The sequence below is a fragment of the Hyperolius riggenbachi genome, chromosome 8, assembly GCF_040937935.1.
Source record: "Hyperolius riggenbachi isolate aHypRig1 chromosome 8, aHypRig1.pri, whole genome shotgun sequence".
Lineage (NCBI taxonomy): Eukaryota > Metazoa > Chordata > Amphibia > Anura > Hyperoliidae > Hyperolius > Hyperolius riggenbachi.
Genome location: NC_090653.1, coordinates 82,261,869 through 82,279,738, shown reverse-complemented (window position 1 = coordinate 82,279,738; position 17,870 = coordinate 82,261,869). Strand labels below are relative to the sequence as shown.

General features: G+C 42.8%; 2 protein-coding genes across 22 annotated transcripts in view; one reads left to right on the top strand and one right to left on the bottom strand.

Moving 5' to 3' along the window:
* HIPK4 (homeodomain interacting protein kinase 4) overlaps positions 1–17,870 on the top strand; it is a 546,520-nt gene that overhangs the window by 309,006 nt on the left and 219,644 nt on the right. The window lies entirely within an intron of this gene.
* LTBP4 (latent transforming growth factor beta binding protein 4) overlaps positions 1–17,870 on the bottom strand; it is a 312,121-nt gene that overhangs the window by 221,241 nt on the left and 73,010 nt on the right. For 5 of the 6 annotated variants that reach the window (XM_068250800.1, XM_068250802.1, XM_068250803.1 and 2 more), the window contains one exon: positions 9,436–9,597. In XM_068250800.1, the coding sequence (XP_068106901.1) occupies positions 9,436–9,597 (162 nt within the window). Of the gene's footprint in view, positions 1–9,435; positions 9,917–17,870 lie in introns of those variants that run through there. The other variant, XM_068250806.1, reaches the window with a different exon arrangement.

Genomic DNA, 17,870 nt, shown 5'->3' with positions numbered 1-17,870 from the left:
AGAAAAACGCAAAGGAATCCTGACAAGTGGAAACAGTCCCATTCACTTGTATTGCTATGCGAATTTTAATGCGAAAAACGCATGCGAATTCGCTATAGTGGAAATGAGCCCTAATTTATGGCTCATTTTACTCTGGAAAACATGTACTTCTTATTTGTATATGTTTGCACATATTTAAAATATTACAGATTTTCGCTGTAGTGCCCCTTTAAAAAGCTTTTGGATACTTTCCTTAGGTTTGCATAGCTAGAATTACATTGTAGAGTAGGGTGATACCAATATGCAGCAAGGGATTTGTATCCTCTCTTTCTCTGGATTAGAGCCACTGTGAGACTCCAAAACTTCATGTACTGGTACTTGTCTTTATTCAGCCTAGATAAGTGAGTAACTATTCTATCAAGTTCCAAATAAGGAGGATGCCAATGTAATGTGCATATTTGGGATTTTTCATTTGGGAGTGGCCCTGCAACGCCCATCTATATTTCAGTCTTCGTAAATGTTCCTTTATTTGTTGGGTGGCTTCACTGCCAACTATTATAGTACGGTATTCCCTTCACTAGAACAATACTTAACAGTACAGAAGGCAGACTGAATACACAGATGTCAGGATTGCCATTACTGAAAAGCCTGTCGAGAAACATCTAACTTATCTGGCAACAAGGCCACTTCCTATTTGCAGGCATCCCGTCCTCTTCTGAAAGGACGGAACTTTTACCTCACTTCTGTTCCCTCTTGTTTTCTTTTTAATTATAAATGAGCGTTCCTGGCACAAGTTTTAGGGGAAGAATGCAGACGCAATTTCTCACGCTAAAGCTGTGAACTGATAAGGAAGAACTTTTCCGTGATTAACAAATACTTCGGATAGCATGGTGAGATTACTGTGCAGCGAGAGGGAGAATGTATAGCGTTCAGCCAAGCTGCTTGTACTGACAAGCTTTTCTTGTGGTTAGTACTGTCACCACAACCAATATGGCAACAGCCAAATAGGCCAAATACCTCTGAGGGTCGGAAGATTTTTTATTTTTTTTTATCTCACGCCCCACCCCCATAAGCAAAGTGGGTATAGCTTTAGAAAGAAATAATGCTGTGCATGCAATAGGGCATGGAAAAAGGCTGAAATATGCGGAGCAGTGCTTTTCAGCGCTGCTAGATTTGGGCGCAGCCGGCGCCTCCATAGACTACAATAGGAGTCACTCCTATTGCAGCGCTCAGTGAGTAACGTCGGCTCCGTCAGAAGATGGAGCCGAGGTTGCTTAAAAACATAATAATTCGGCCTCCAGCAAATGCTGGAAGCCGAATTATTTCATTCCCCCCGCTATCCATGGCGGCCTGGAGGGGGAATAGTAATTAAATCGGCCCAGACTTGTGCAGAAGCAGGACCAGCCATATAACAGCTGGATCCTGCGCCCAAGTCTACCGGCGCCGATTTCATATGTACTCTGAAATATGTGGCAAGAAATGGGTGTGAGAATATATGAACTTTCACGCTGAAACCGCTCCAAGGGACCAGGAAAAGTAGTTTATTACCGGTATATCAGAAATGTACTATATCAGAATTTGTCACAAGTCTGAGTTTACTATATCCAGAGGTTAAGTATATCAGAGTTTACAATAACGAGATTCTACTGTATATTAAACTGCCACATGTGTTTACCCAAATAGGGTGCCTCATGTATTATTGGGCCACAAGCAAGTATCACTGCTCATCATGCCCCAGTGTCATACTGAAAGGACAAGTGTAGTGAGAAAAATATGGAAGCTGCCTTATTTATTTCCTTTTAAACAATACCAGTTGCCTGGCAGTCCTGCTGCTCTATTTGGCTGCAGTAGTGTCTGAATAACACCAGAAACAAGCATGTGGCTAATCCAGTCAGATCTGACAATAATGTCAGAAACACCTGATATGCTGCATGCTTGTTCAGGGTCTATGGCTGAAAGTATTAGATACAAAGGATCAGCAGGATAGCCAGGCTACTGGTATTGCTTAAAAGGAAACAAATATGGCAACCTCCATATTACTCTTGTTACAGTTGTCCTTGAAGGGCAACCTGCTGACATTAGGAGAGATTTATGCACACTGTACATTTTTATCCCAAACTATCAAGAACAATATTTCCAAACAAGAGAAGTTTAAAGAGAAACCGTGACCAAGGATTGAACTTCATCCCAGTCAGTAGCTGATACCCCCTTTCCCATAAGAATTATTTTCCTTTTCACAAACGGGTCATCGGGGGGCTCTGTATGGCTGATATTGTGGTGAAACCCCTCCCACAGTGTGATGTCAGGACCATGGTGCTGACATCACACTGTGGGAGCCTTGTTGCATTGTGGGAAATAACATCTGCTTCCAACTGCCAAAAAAGCAAGCAGCATCTCCTTCCACATACATCACCTGCCAGCAGTAAAAATGTCAACATGTGATAAATGTCACAATGTAAATCAGGGAGAGGAAAGATTTAGCAATGGGCAAACACTGAGTAAATCATTTATACATAATTATTGTAAAAATTAAGCAATTTTGTTCATTACGTTATTTTCACTGGAGTTCCTCTTTAAAGTGCAAAACAAAAGAATGAATGGGTGTTTTTCAGGTCACGCTGCTTGCCTGTACGTTTTATTTATGCTTTATCACCCTCGTCTAAATGCTGCTTAAATTAGGCAATAATGTGCTCTAAAGCAGAGTTTTGGCCAAACAGCTAAATACACAGGTCAAATTCAAATACGGTATATCAACTGCTTACCTTATTTTATACGTTCCATTTACTTTTACTTTTTAATACTTTTGGCTGGATGGTTGTAAATGACGATTTCCAAGAAGTGAGTTTCCGATTACCGATTTCTGCAGAATGTTATTTTTTTGTTATTTTTGTCAATAAACTTAGTTAATTGTGAAAAAAAATTACTTTTTTTTTTTTTTTGGAATTCCGTATTAAGCACATTATTTGGACATTACGCATTTCCAATCGGCACCAGCAGTAATCTTCTGCATTCTCTGATTGGCCTAAAAATAATGTGGTAATCTGATTCCGCGGTACAATACTGATTATCTGATTGGTCCGATGCTTCCGAGTCTTGTGATTGGCCTGAAATTTCCAAGTATCGATAATGTGGTATCTCTGCGGAACTAGATTTCCACATACTGATTTCCACTATAGAAAGCTGAATTCCAATAGGCAACTCATCCCTATTAGCCACTCCTGCGACTTGCATTCCTGTACCACACTATAATACCAGATACTTGAAGCTACTATTCACTGTTACATCTGTACAGCCTCCTGGACCGCATACCAGCAGCAACCAATTGGAGACGTCTTTCTTAACCACTTGAGGACCCACCCTTTACCCCCCCTTAAGGACCAGCGTTATTTTTTTTGATCTGTGCTGGGTGGGCTCTGCAGCCCCCAGCACAGATCAGGTTTCATGCAGAGCGATCAGATCGCCCCCCTTTTTTCCCCCCTATGGGGATGGTGTGCAGGGGGGGTCTGATCGCTCCGGTCTGCAGGCATGTTGCGGGGGGGGGGGGGCACCTCAAAGCCCCCCTCTGCTGCGACATTCACCCCCCTCCCTCTCCTACCTGTCCCCCCGGTGATCGGGGCTGCACAGGACGCTATCCGTCCTGTGCAGCCAGTGACAGGACGTCCCCTGTCACATGGCGGCGATCCCCGGCCGCTGATTGGCCGGGGATCGCCGATCTGCCTTACGGCGCTGCTGCACAGCAGCGCCGTACAATGTAAACAAAGCGGATTATTTCCGCTTGTGTTTACATGTAGCCTGCGAGCCGCCACCGGCGGCCCGCAGGCTATTCACGGAGCCCCCTGCCGTGAATTGACAGGAAGCAGCCGCTCGGGCGAGCGGCTGCTTCCTGATTAATCAGCCTGCAGCTGGCGACGCAGTACTGCGTCGCTGGTCCTGCAGCTGCCACTTTGCCGACGCACGGTATAAGCGTGCGGTCGGCAAGTGGTTAAAGAGAAACTGTAGTGAAAAATGGCTTATTGTTCACAATATTAATTTATAGATTATTTAGTCAGTGTTTGCCCATTGTAAACTCTTTCCTCTCCCTGATTTACATTCTGACATTTATCACTGGTGGTGGCATCTCTAGTTCTGTCAGGTGATCTGTGCGGAATGTTCGTTTACTGCAAATTCTATGCATAGAGGGAGATTCTGCTTACTTGGTAGTTGGAAAAAGCCGTTATTTCCCACAATGCAACAAGGTTCACAGACAGCAAACTGCCAGGACCATGGTCATACCATCACACTTTGGGATTGGTTTCACCACAATATCAGCCATACAGATTTCCTTGATGAACTATTTGAGAAAAGGTAAAGATTTCTTGTCGGAAAGGGGGATCAGCTACTGATTTATTCTTAAAAACGCGATCGCAATCACAACACAAAGCGATTTTGTGAGTGTTTTGCGCTTCTCCTATACTTTCCATTGAGGCGGAATCATCTTAAAAATGGTCCACACACTGCTTTACTGAACGGACAGCGCACGACCCGCGCTGATATGAACTTTCTCATAGACATTCATTGTCTACACGGTCCGGGAGCGTTTTTAAAAAACGCACGCGTGTGAAAAAAAGCCGAAAACGCATGCAGTGTGAACGAGCCCTCAATGGCCCTTTTACGGTATGTAAGTTGCATTACAACTAAGCTGAAAAGCTGCTCCTCGCTGAACCAATGTGTTACTTTACAGTGAGGCATACAGTACAATGAAAGTATGCCTAACTGCCACTGTAAATGCATGCATTATCTGGTTCACACAGCATGCTGTGCATTATTGCATCATAATCTGCCCCACCACACTTATTGTGAAAGTCCCAGAAGAATATTTATTGAATTGGATTGTGATGTGTTCATGATATTGTTTATTGAGCCACAATGCAATGGACTAAAGTGTGAAAGGGCCCTAAGTCTCGTACAGTCTCTAGATAAAAATCTCTGGAAACGGACATCCCTGGTCTGGTCAGCAGACAGAGGTTCGTAGAAAAACAGTCCAGCGACGTGAATAGGTAATGTACAACAACAGTTCTCAGGCGCAAACTATAATCTGTCCCAGCAGATCACATTGGGCGATTCAGTCACGTTAGACTGGGTGTACAAATATTTGTAGATCATCAATGAGTGTTGGCACACGTGCACATGTGTGGCTTTTCCCACCCCCAGTCTGTTTCTCTGCAGTCTCTACAGCAGGGGTCCCCAAACATTTTGGGTCGAGGGCCGGGTCAACATACTTCAGACTGCTTGGAGGGCCAAAGTATACATAAAATGATGTAGAAGTCTTTGTGGGCCAGACAGTGAAGCATACCCAGGGGACAACCTGCAGTCAAATTTGACAGCAGTGTCACCTGATGTGGAATTTGATTGGAAACCAGCGAATGACTGCTTTCTGGCTGCCATGTGGCACTGCTATTCTATATGCGTGCCACCAATATTTAAATATGTAGTTGACCGCACCTATAAGTAAAACATTTTGTGTGTGAAGGGCTGGTAAAAAAGCCTCAGGGGGCCACATTTGGTCCGCGGGCCTTAGTTTGAGGACCACTGCTCTACAGAGTTGCAAACACCTGCGTCATTGTACTATGTACAGAATCTCTGCACATCACATCATGTGTAGATGTTGTTCCTTCATCAGGAAGCATTGATCAATAATTACATTGACCTGTGTGTACCTAGCTTAGAGCAGACCTCAAGTGTATGGTATACATTCAATGGGTCCTCTTCTTATAGCAAATTACCTGCTGTCTGTAAGCCTGAATCCCCCGTAGCCCCCCTGCTTTTTCTATCTCAAGTAAAGAAACACATGCCATTTTTTGGGGGGGAGGGGGGTTAGCAGGGGGCGAGGCTACTCATGGAAAGCTGGCAGACCCCGGGCTATGGGAGGGATTCATGGGGTAAAGGCACAAAATTACGTGTGGCCGGTCATTCCCAAAGTGCTAAAGAGGAACTGTAGTGAAAATAACATAATGAATAAAATTGCTTATTGTTTACAATATTCATTTATAGATTATTTAGTCAGTGTTTGCCCATTGTAAAATGTTTCTTCTTCCTGATGTACATTCTGAAATTTATCACTGGTGGTGACATCTTTAGTTCTGCCAGGTGTTCTGTAAGGAATGTTCGTTACTGAGAGTTCTATGCACAGAGAGCGATATTGCTTTCTTGGCAGTTGGAAAAAGCCGTAATTTCCCACAACGCAACAGTGTTCACAGGCAGGAAACTGTCAGGACCTTGGTTATGACATCACACTGTGGGACGGGTTTCTTTACAAGATTTGCTACTCAGACCCCCCCCCCCCCCCCCCCCCGATGATCTATTCAAAAATATATTTCTCTCATGGAAAAGGAGGTATTGGCTAATGTTTTCAATGAAGTTCAATCCTTGGTAAAAGTGAACCTCCAGACTAAAAATCTACTCAGCAGCACTGAAAAGGCTTGGTGTTTCTTTAACAGTTTCACAGTATCAGAACTTTGTATTTCTTACCAAAGCATCATTTTTAGCTGCATTTTAAGCTAAGCTCCACCCATCAAAGAAAACTGCCCGGGCTTTTTTTCCCTGATGCTGTGCAAAGCATGATGGGATTTCCTATGTTGTTATTCACGTTGCCTAGCAACTGAGAGGGGTAATCAGCACACAGGACCATTGGAACTGTGTCTCATACTCCCTGTCACCTCCTTTCAACCAAAAATATGGCTGCCCTCATAAAATCACAAACATTTGCCTGTTCTTTTAAAACAGGGTGGGTAAGAGATTATATTACCTATCTATTTTAACCACTTCAGCCCGAGAGCAATTTTCACATATTGGCGCTGCTCCCATTCATTTGCCAATAACTTTATTACTCCTTATCACAACTAAATGATCTGAAAATGACTTTTTATATTTGATTGAGTTTGTCCCTACCTATTTTTCATGTGACGTGGTTCACAGGTTTTAGACACACCAAAATGGATTTCACAACTCGTCACGGTTAAAATGATACCACATGTGCCTCATTTAGTAGCAAACTGGTGGTGCACTCTCCACAACAACACTGGACAAATATATTTGTCCAGTTGGGCTTAAGTGGTTAATCAACAAAACTATTGTAACTTAATGACAGTATGTTTGTTCAGGCTGAAGTTCCTCTTTAAATATCCTCATAAGCTAATGTTAGCCTATTGAAATGATTCCACAGGAGCGATGTGCTGAAATCACAATCACGGTACCTGCAGTATTTTCAGAGTGATTTTATTCAGGGTACGCAATTTTGCACCCTGCATTACCTGAATGAAATCTATAGCTCTGGAAATCGCTCTGTATTTACTGCAAAAATCGCTATCAAGAAATGTTAGCCATTTTTATAACGATTTTTGCTCTCTAGTGTGTCTCAGCCCTTAGGGGTGGTTAATGAGTTGCTAACAAAGCTGCTGATTTGATTGGTTCATTTTCAAGCTGCATACATTTGCATTAAATACGCATACAATTTGAATCAACATGAAATTATTTGCATGTCATTAATCACGCCTAGTGTGTGGCTTCTGAAGAAAAGTTAGTTCCCCTAAAGGTGCCCAATAATGTAATAATTTTCAGTGAAATCGCCCAAACAATCAGATAAATGCGATCTGATTTGCAGAAAGTAAATTTTGTTGATGTCCCAAATTGACAGTGATCAATTCTAAAGTTGATTGTTCAACAACAATTTAGTCAACTGCAAAAAAAATGTTTTTTATAATCGGTTGTGATGCATAGGAAGTACAGATTAGTTAGTTGATGGTGAAATAGTCAATGTATTACATTTGATTTCCAACCACATGTATCTGATCGCTTGGGCAATTCTTCACTGAAAACTGGTTCACACAATGTATGTTGTGTCGCTCTGTGTTACCGCAGGTGAACGCATTGCCCATCCCATACAGTTTTTATGGGCATGTTCTCATCACTATGTTATAATGGATCACATTAGCTAAAGCCACTTTCTACAGTGCATTTCTGGATAGCACAAAAATGGTCACATTGCGTAGGAATTGCTCATGCTTTGAACAAAAACTTGCATGTTTTAACATGTAAGGTGTGCGCTGCAATATAACATGTACATAATTCAATGCACATAGGGCTTGACCCAGTTCACTTTTTCTCCATGTTTTCTCCTAGGCGAATTTTCCCATCTTATCAATACATTAAAATGTTCTTTAAGTCACCTGCAAGCAAGAAAATACTTAGAATACTTTTGACAGTACTCTTTTACCTACTTTATGGTCGTTTTTTTTCAATTGCTGAGTGCTGAAAAGTTCTTTTAAACAGAAGATGAAAAATTGTACTGAAACATTGGAGAAAAAGGGAATTGGATCGGACCCATAGTGTGAACTTAGCCTAAAACTGTCATGTTAAATGATAAGTTAGCGCTAAATATATTTTAAAAAGGACATGTACTGTGTGTGTGAGGAATTTTGCAGATGCAACCGCACCTCCTGTGCCCTGGCATCTCCCTCTGTTCTCAGGTAATTATCCAAGTTCCTTACTTCCTGGTCGGCGCGGTCAGTGCCCCCCGACCTGGACATACTACGCTGCGCATGCGCAGTATGTCCGCTTAAGCACCTTGTGACCACTTAAGTGCGTCATATGGGGTCGCAGCGGAATGCAGTTGCAAGGCGCCCAAGGGACATACTGCGCATGCGCAGAGCAGTATGTCCGGGTCAGAAGGCACTGACCCCGCCAACCAGGAAGTAAAGAACTTAGCCAATTACCGGAGAACGGAGGGTGAAGCCGGGGCACAGGAGGTGTGGTAAGTATCTCCACAAATCCCCACACACAGTAGGCATGCTTTTTTAAATATATTTAGCACTAAGGTATCCTTTAACCACAATCATGAAGTAATTTCCATAATCTTAACTAAAGAGAAACATTTGGGCTGATTTACAAAGCTTTTCTGTTGAATTATCTCACCTTAAGTGACTTAACTCATGATTTATCTCTCCTTAACTAACTTAACTCATGGTTTAGCTCTCCTTATTTGGCTTAACTCATGAAGTATCTCTCCTTATGTGTCTATCTCATGCATTAGCTCTCCTTACAGTAGAGGTGCAAAATCATTAAGCTTTATGAATCAACCCCATTCTCTCAAACATAAGAAAATGTGACAAACATAAAAGTTTAACATGTTAGATTTGAGTTAACTTTTCCCCTAAAATAGATGTATGGAATACAGTTTATAACTCAAATAGGATGCATTAGCAACTTCTGCACAAAGTTCCACTTTAAGTTTGGAATTGCCCAACAGTAATAACAGCAGCACAGTACAATGCAGGCAGTCACAGCGGGGATGCCTTGTGAAGCACATGCAAGGGGATGCTAAGCTTACTACGCACTGCCTTGAATGAGGGAGATAATTGCTGTGCGTGTTTCATGTACAGGACTTTCCATGCTGTGACGAGGGAGTGAAATCATACTCACAGGCTCGGAATCCCGGGTCCCCATTGTTCCTGGCAAGCTCGTCACTGTACACCGTGGTCATGTTCCCCTTCTCGCAGTGGTTTCTGCAGCGGTCCCCAACGCAGTGAACACGGCAGACCATGGGTGTGAACATGACTCGGACCTTCTCCACCTGTCCGGAGGCTGGCATCCACCCCAAGCAGCACAGAGACACAGAAAGAAAGATTAGCCTCTTATCCATGTTGAGATCTCACTCCCAGAGGCCCCGAGATGGATTGCTAGCTCTTGGGGGGGCCTCAGGGAGTGGGGTTTAGTTTTTTTCTTCTTTGTGGCTGTGTATATTTCACAGATTGTGTCCTTTCTAAACTCCTCCTGCTGCTCATGCAGAATGAGAAGAGAGGGAAAAGAGGGGGAGATTTTGGGGGATAACTGAATTTCTACTGCTTTGGGGTCTTGGTGTAGTTAGAATCCCCTCACAGAGGTCAGCATGGAGCTAGGCTGAATGATACTCTCACTGTACTACAGCAAAGAAAGTTAGTAGAGAGAGAAAAAAAGGGAGAGGACGGCAGAGGGGAGTGACAGAAAGGGAGAATGGTTACACAGCATGCTGGCTACAATATGAAATGTGCACCGACTAATTAAAAACAGTCACTGGGCAGTGATCCAACAACAATGTTTACAAGGGTATCCCGTCAGCCATTAGTAGGGCTCGCGTTAACCCCGTTTACTCTCTGCTCCAAACATTTATATACAGGCTTGATGCAGAGAACAGCTGAGGTAACAAGACTGAACCCAAGGTTGGATAGCTAGATAGAAAATGACAAGTCTCTGACTATTGGATGCTGCACCTGACTCTGAGGTAGAAACATTATACACAGGTACAGTCATTGGTATGTAGTTATATTGGGAGAAGGCGATAGTAATTGCAGTAAGAGCTCTGCAAATGTCACCTGTGGTCATCCGTCATTCTGTTTTGGGCTAGTTGTGTGAGGTCCAGTGTTAGTCATGGAGAGAATCCGAAGACATAACAGCAAAAGTTGTTTAGGTGATGCCTTTAAAAGACATACAAGGCGAAGAAATATATCTATCTTTACTTACCTGGGGCTTCTTCCAGCCCCTAGAAGTCATGTGTGTCCTTTGCTGCAGCTCCAAGCTTCTCCCGTGTCCTGCTGGCAGCCTCTGCAGTATCGCTGAAACCCTCGATCAGTCGGCATCTTCTGCGCAGGCACCCACATCATAGGGAGTGTACTGTGCTGGCAGTGGAGTGGGCGCACTCTAGCACGGCTTAGGCCTGCACATGCACAGAAGACACTAACTCATTGGGGGTCGGGAATACTGCAGAGGCTGCCAGCCGGAGACTGGAGCTGGCACAAGGGACACATGTAAGTAAATCAAGTTTTTTCTTAATCGCCTCAGATATTCTTTAACCATTTCAGCCCGCTGGGATTTTTCACCTTATGCAACAGAGCAATTTTCACCTCCCATTAATTCGCTAATAACTTTATCACTAATTATCACAATTAATTGATCTATATTTTGTTTTTTCCGCCTCCAATTAGGCTTTCTTAGGGTGGTACATTTTGCTAAGAATTATTTTTTTCTAAATGCATTTTCACAGGAATATTAAGAAAAAAAATGGAAAAAAAATTATTTCTCAGTTTTCGGCCATTATAGCTTTAAACTAATACATGCTACCATAAGCAAAACCTACGTATTTTATTTGCCTATTCGTCTTGGTTATTACACCATTTAAATTTTGTCCCTATTACAATGTATGGCGCCAATATTTTATTTGGAAATAAAGGTGCATTTTTTCCGTTTTGCGTCCATCACTATTTGCAAGCTTATAATTAAAAAAAATTTCATAATATACCTTCTTCACATGCATATTTAAAAAGTTCAGACCCTTAGGTAACTATTTATGTTTTTTTTTTTAGTTTTTTAAATTATAATTTTTTTTTTCATTAAAAATTTTATTGGGGTAATTTTTGGTGTGGGAAATAAACAGTTAATTTTAAATGTAATAATGTGTGTTTTATGTATTCAAAATGTATGTAGATGTAGTTTTACTATTTGGCCACAAGATGGCCACATTGAGATTTTTTTTTTGGTCTTTCTCGCTTCCAGGAAGCAAGAAGAGGACGGGAAACTTTTTTTTTTTTCCCTCAGAAAGACCGCGGCTTCTGATAAGAGGCCGTCGGTTTTTCTGCTGGGGACATAGATCAATAAACGGGAACCATGTTTTCATTTATTGATCTCCGGGCTACCGGGGGGGCGGCACGGGGGCGTGCCCGTGGGAGCGCATTATCGCGCGCAGCAGCGGCACAGCAGCCGCCTGGAAGTGAGGTTCACGTCCAGGCGGCATAAATGGTTAATGACTAACTGCACAAGATTCCATTGCAAGCTTTCAAAACTTTAAAGGATACCCGAGGTGACATGTGACATGATGAAATAGACATGGGTATGTACAGTGCATAGCACACAAAAAACTATGCTGTGTTCCTTTTTTTCTTTCTCTGCCTGAAAGAGTTAAAGATCAGGTATTTAAGTGGCTGACTCAGTCCTGACAGGAAGTGACTACATTGTCACTGATAAGAAATTCCAACTATAAAACACTTTCATAGCAGAAAATGGCTTCTGAGAGCAGGAAAGAGATAAAAAGGGTCAATAGTTAATACTTCAACTTATGTGTCATTGAGCAAAAACAATAAATCAGTTAAAGTAGATTTAAACATAAAATAAAACTGTGGAATATCTTAAAAGTCATTTTTAGGAGACGGAAGATAGATACAATCGTTTATTTCATTAGTTTATTTTTTCCTTGGGTGTCCTTTAAGTTTCTTCTTCAGGCATGTTTCAGAACTGGATCCGAACCATACAAAATTGATGTAACATACAGATGCTTACCATGTATGATTTTTGGGAGTATTCAACAACTGGACATCATATTACACAGCCTTCCTCTTTTGAAGTGTATAACCCTCTAGAGCCCATATGCAATTAACTTTTGTTCCTGAGTTTTCTCCTAGGTGATATTTTCACACCTTGTTAATAAAATGCCCTTTAAACCACCAGCAAGCAAGAAAATACTCTTGCTCTCTATCAAAATAGTAATTTTGATAATACATTCTCATCTACTTTTTGCTACTTTTTCAATTTCAAAGTGCTGAAAAGTTATTTTAAAAAGAAGCAGTAGAAGTGTAGGAGGCAGCCAAAGCAAAAAGCAAAATAAATTATGTATTTCTTAAAGTGAGCCTGAGCCGAAGCTCGGGTCAAAATCAGATACTTACCCCTGAGGCAGGGGCAAACCCAGGATTTTCAAGGTGGGGGGGGGGGGGGGGGGGGGGGATTCCTGAAAGGTCTCCCTCAGTCAAGCACAATACAGTATAATAATAAGGTAGGACATAATGCTGGGTACATTATAATGCAATTTCCCATCCGACTGGCAAACAACGGGATTGATCAGAAGCAGTTTGGATACAGATAATAATGAGGACGGCCGACATTGCTAATGAAGGGAAAAGTGAAGCATTTACACAGCAGGGCACGGAGCTGTGTTCATACCTGACACTGTTAAATTCTCCAGAGCTGCTCCATGCTCTGTACACACGCTGCTGCTCCATCTGTACACTCACTGCTGCTCTATGCTCTGTACATATACTGCTACTCAATGCTCAGTACACACGCTGCTACTCCATGCTCTGTACACATGCTGCTGCTCCATGCTCTGTACACATGCTGCTGCTCCATGCTCTGTACACACGCTGCTGCTCCATCTGTACACTCACTGCTGCTCTATGCTCTGTACATATACTGCTACTCAATGCTCAGTACACACGCTGCTACTCCATGCTCTGTACACATGCTGCTGCTCCATGCTCTGTACACATGCTGCTGCTCCATGCTCTGTGCACACACTGCTGCTCTATGCTCTGTACATACGCTGCTACTCCATGCTCGGTACACACGCTGCTACTCCATGCTCTGTACACATGCTGCTACTCCATGCTCTGTACTTACACTGCTACTCCATGCTCTGTACACATGCTGCTACTCCATGCTCTGTACACATGCTGCTACTCCATGCTCTGTACTTACACTGCTACTCCATGCTCTGTACACATGCTGCTGCTCCATGCTTGGTACACACGCTGCTCCATGCTCTGTACACACGCTGCTGCTCCATGCTCTGTACACACACTGCTGCTCTATGCTCTGTACACACGCTGCTACTCCATGCTCGGTACACACGCTGCTACTCCATGCTCGGTACACACGCTGCTACTCCATGCTCGGTACACACGCTGCTGCTCCATCCAAAGTCAACTGTAGCAGGGAAAGAAAGGGGGCAGTGCTGTGAGCTGCAGATATCTACAGATATTCTGGTGTCTCAACTTGTGCCTTTTCCCAGACACTGCACCGGCCCTGGTCTGAGGGGGGATTCTGGGCTGCTGTAATCCCCCTCCCTGTGCCCCACACACTCTATGCAGAAGCCACTGCTATGGTGCTGTGACCTTCCTCCATTAGTCATCAGGATTGAAGCTGGAAGCTCCAGGGCAATGTCTTCACCAGAACTTTGAAGGGATTCTATGGGAATGGGGATGTGGGCACTGGGCAGGAAGTGAATATCTGTTAAAGGTGGTAGACCCTGACCCAATGGCTAGGAATAATGTTCTGATACATTTCTCTGGTCAGCCCCTCACTTTTGTCTTCCCTAACACCTATAAACACCATGTTAAGTTGGAGAAATGTAGATGCGCATACAACTGAACTTTGCTAACCTGCTCTGAAGTTTCCTTTATCTTGGCTAAATTTCTTAAGGGATAGGTGAAATAAAAACAGTATCTACAACGAGTCAAGCTGATGAGTGTTAGCTGATCTGCTGATTGAGAAGTATTTTTAAAAAATTACAATTGAATAGACGGGGGTCTAGCTCTGTTCTGGCACAGTCATAAAAAACGTTTAGAGGACAGAGATCTGGTGGAACTGACCCCTGCTGACCTAAACAACCTCTGATACACATCTTCAATTTTGATTAGCCAATTGTACCACTTCCATGTAGTTTGAGGCTAAACAGGTTTTGAATACTATGACCAGATTGTGTAGGTAAGCTCTTATGTTACATGGAAGTAGTAAAACTGGCCAATCAAAATTGTATGTCTGTATAAACCCTAAGGCTCTACATGTCTTTATTTTCATATATGGGATAGCACATATTTACTTCCTAATATTTATGGATCACCCAGTCATAGTGGTCATAAAAATATCAAGCAATCAAATAGTAAAACCTCAGAGATTCCGTTTTTTATTGCTATTGTAATACACTACTGCCGGCACTGGCACATCTAGCTTGGTCCCCTCCCCATTTCATAGGACAGAACTGGCTGATAGGCAGAGAACCAGTGTGTTTGTATGGGAAAAGACTCTCCAAAACGATCTATGATTATAGTTTGGGGTGACCATGTATGGGTAGACCAACCAAGAGACCAACCAAGAGACAGATTTCTCTCTAAACGAATCTGATCAGAAAGAGATCTGTTGGCTACCCATACACTGCAGGCCATACACTTTCAGCATGAAATCTTTCAGGAATCGGCCTTGTGATGCTGCCTTGCCGTGTCCCCCAAAATATTATATGTGCCTCCCGGTGCCCGTGCAAAAACTTTTTTTTGTATTAAAATACTTTACCAGTCTGCTGTCTGCCAAGTGTCCGACATGTGGGGTGTGTGACACTAGTGGGCGGTGTATCAGCTAAAGTATTTTAAAGCATGGGCACCAGGGGTGCACATATAACATTTGAGACAGCGGGGGGAGGGGAGTTCTGTTGCATTCATTACTCACGATATCGCACACCATTAACATTACCACTCACCCAATCAACCACATCGGCCCAAGATTGCCCACCATGTCCGATCAATACAGTTAACCAATTTCGTCCCGAAATAGGTTGACTCGTCGATCGAACATGCTTGTTGCAGCACTGATTCTTATCTGATTTAATAATAATTATCAAATTGGAAGTTTGATCGCTAGATCTATAGCCACCGGATTGCCAAATCAGCTGTTTGGCCACAAGAATGGGGAAAAATCTCCTTAGTGAGTGATTGTTGTACAATTAATGTCCTTCTCCTTTCAAATCTATAGAGAAAGACGGAGGAGATAAATAGCTTATTCTCAATCACGCAAGACTGAAATCAGTGGTTAAAAACTGTGTCTGAAGCAGAAGTGATAAGTACAGTGTATGCGTATGGAGACCTTAGTTCTACTAAACAGACTAGACCTAAACTTAATGCCAATATCAATGTGAGGCAAACATCTGTACATGCCAAAACAAATGTATGCTGTAATGTAACAACTGCTATAGTTTCAGTGCCAGAAGACTATATGTTGAGTAAATAACAGTGTAGGAACCCAGCCAAAAATTCACAATGAACACAACTAATCTTCCCTGCCTGCTGGCGCTAAGCTGTCCCACCTTCTACTGCAGCTACATTCACATGTGTAGACACAGGGGAAATGCTTCATACACGCTCTCTAATACTGTCTCCTCCCTACTTTGTACCGCGCAGAATGCCATCACCAATGGGCAAACTTTGCAGGTCAACTGACACATAGAGTTTGAATATTGTATCTGACTTTTACATCGAAAATACATTATACTACAGCTAGCACAATGAAACGTTGCTAGGACATCTTTTTTCCTTAATCATTTGAAGCTGAACTAAAGCTATCTACTTAGATACTAGTATATATCTGTAGAACAAGGGTGTTAGGCTCTAATAGAGATATTTTAAATTTAACACTGGAACCAAGTCATGGGCCAACCTCAATGTCTAGTGCCCCCCTCCCTCCCCTATATAGTTCCCTGGTGTCTAGTGGCTACCTCCCTCTGCTATACAGTGTCCCTGATGTCTAATGCCTCCACCCTTCTCTATACAGTTGGTGTCTAGTGGTCCTCCCTTCCTCCCCTACACAGCCCCCTGGTGTTTAGTGGTCCTCCACCCCCCCCCCCCCCTTATACAGTTTCCTGGTGTCTAGTGGCACCCTCCCTCAACTATACAGTTCCTTGGTGTCTAGTGGTCTGCTTCCCACCCCTAAACCATTTCCTGGTGTCTAGTGTTATCTCCCAATCCCATATGGCTTCCCTGGTGATCTAGGGCTTCACTTCCAAAATAGCTTCCCTGGTGGTCTAGAATGGGCCAAACATAATGCATAGTGGGGAAACCACTTGCGGGCAAAATTTGGACTGCGGACCTGTTTGACAAGTATGTCGTAGTGTAAATAATTTCCACATTATTCGTATAGTGTACCAGTAGCAAAAAGAAGTATCCTGAATGGGTACTTACCTCAACAGAAGAAAGCCCCTGAATAATCCAGCTGCTTCTACCATTCTCCTCCCCCGACCTGTTCCAGCTCTTTTAACTGCAGAAAGCCATTGGCAAGTCCTTGCCAAGGGTTCACGCCTATTCAGTAGTATAGACTCTATTGGGTTCAGATTTTTCCACTGAAGCCAGAGCGGTTCTGTGCTATGTAGCCACGCATCCTTTGGTTCTAGCCCCCTAGACGTCCGTAAAAAATGAGACTGGCCAAAGATGATTTGGAAAGGACCTATAAGTTGAGAATTAAGGAATACCAAGAACATTTGAAGTTTCTAGCCTAGGACAAGCAGTAGAGTGTTGTACCATGTTAGCCATCAGTAAAAGCAAGGAGTTTTGAATCAGGATGATACCATTTATTGACTAACTTAGAGATGAATAAACAGTAAGCTTTCGGCTTATAAATAAGCCTTGGTCGGACTTGGTAGCCTAGGACAAGATACCAGTAAGTAACAAAAACTAGAGTTTGTACAGTGATGAAAGCTAATGAAATACTATGTATTTGATTATTGGTTCAAAGCATCCTGCAATATCTTCTAGAGGTATGTGTCCTCCATTTCTCCTCATAGCACAGCCTCGTTCATCTGGACCTCTGCTGCTAGAGCTGAGAATGGCTATCAGGATGAGGACATCATTCACATAGGATATGAGTATCCTGAGCAGGGAAAGTGTTTGTGTGACCTTGGCCTTATCAGCAGCCTAGAAATGACTTTGGAGCTGAACTCTACTCCATGTCCTGTCTTTGTTTTTTTCTGTCTGCTCCCAGGACCGAGGTCTGAAAACGCCCAGCAGAAAATAACATTATTCAGATTGATATGAATTTCCTGCAGAATTCCATTAAACCAGACTGATGATAGACAAAAACTGTTCTCCCACCCAATTCAGTTTATCAGCCCTTGGAGAGCATTCATTTCATGCTCTGGTGTCAATCATCATATGCAGAGGGCATCACAGTTTATCAGAGAGGGTAATTACTAGCTCACACCACATGCAAACAATCGGGATAGACACTGCTGTATAGAATCCTGCGGCTCTGGTAGGGCAGAATACTTTCTATGCTGGAATGTGATCAGGGCCTGG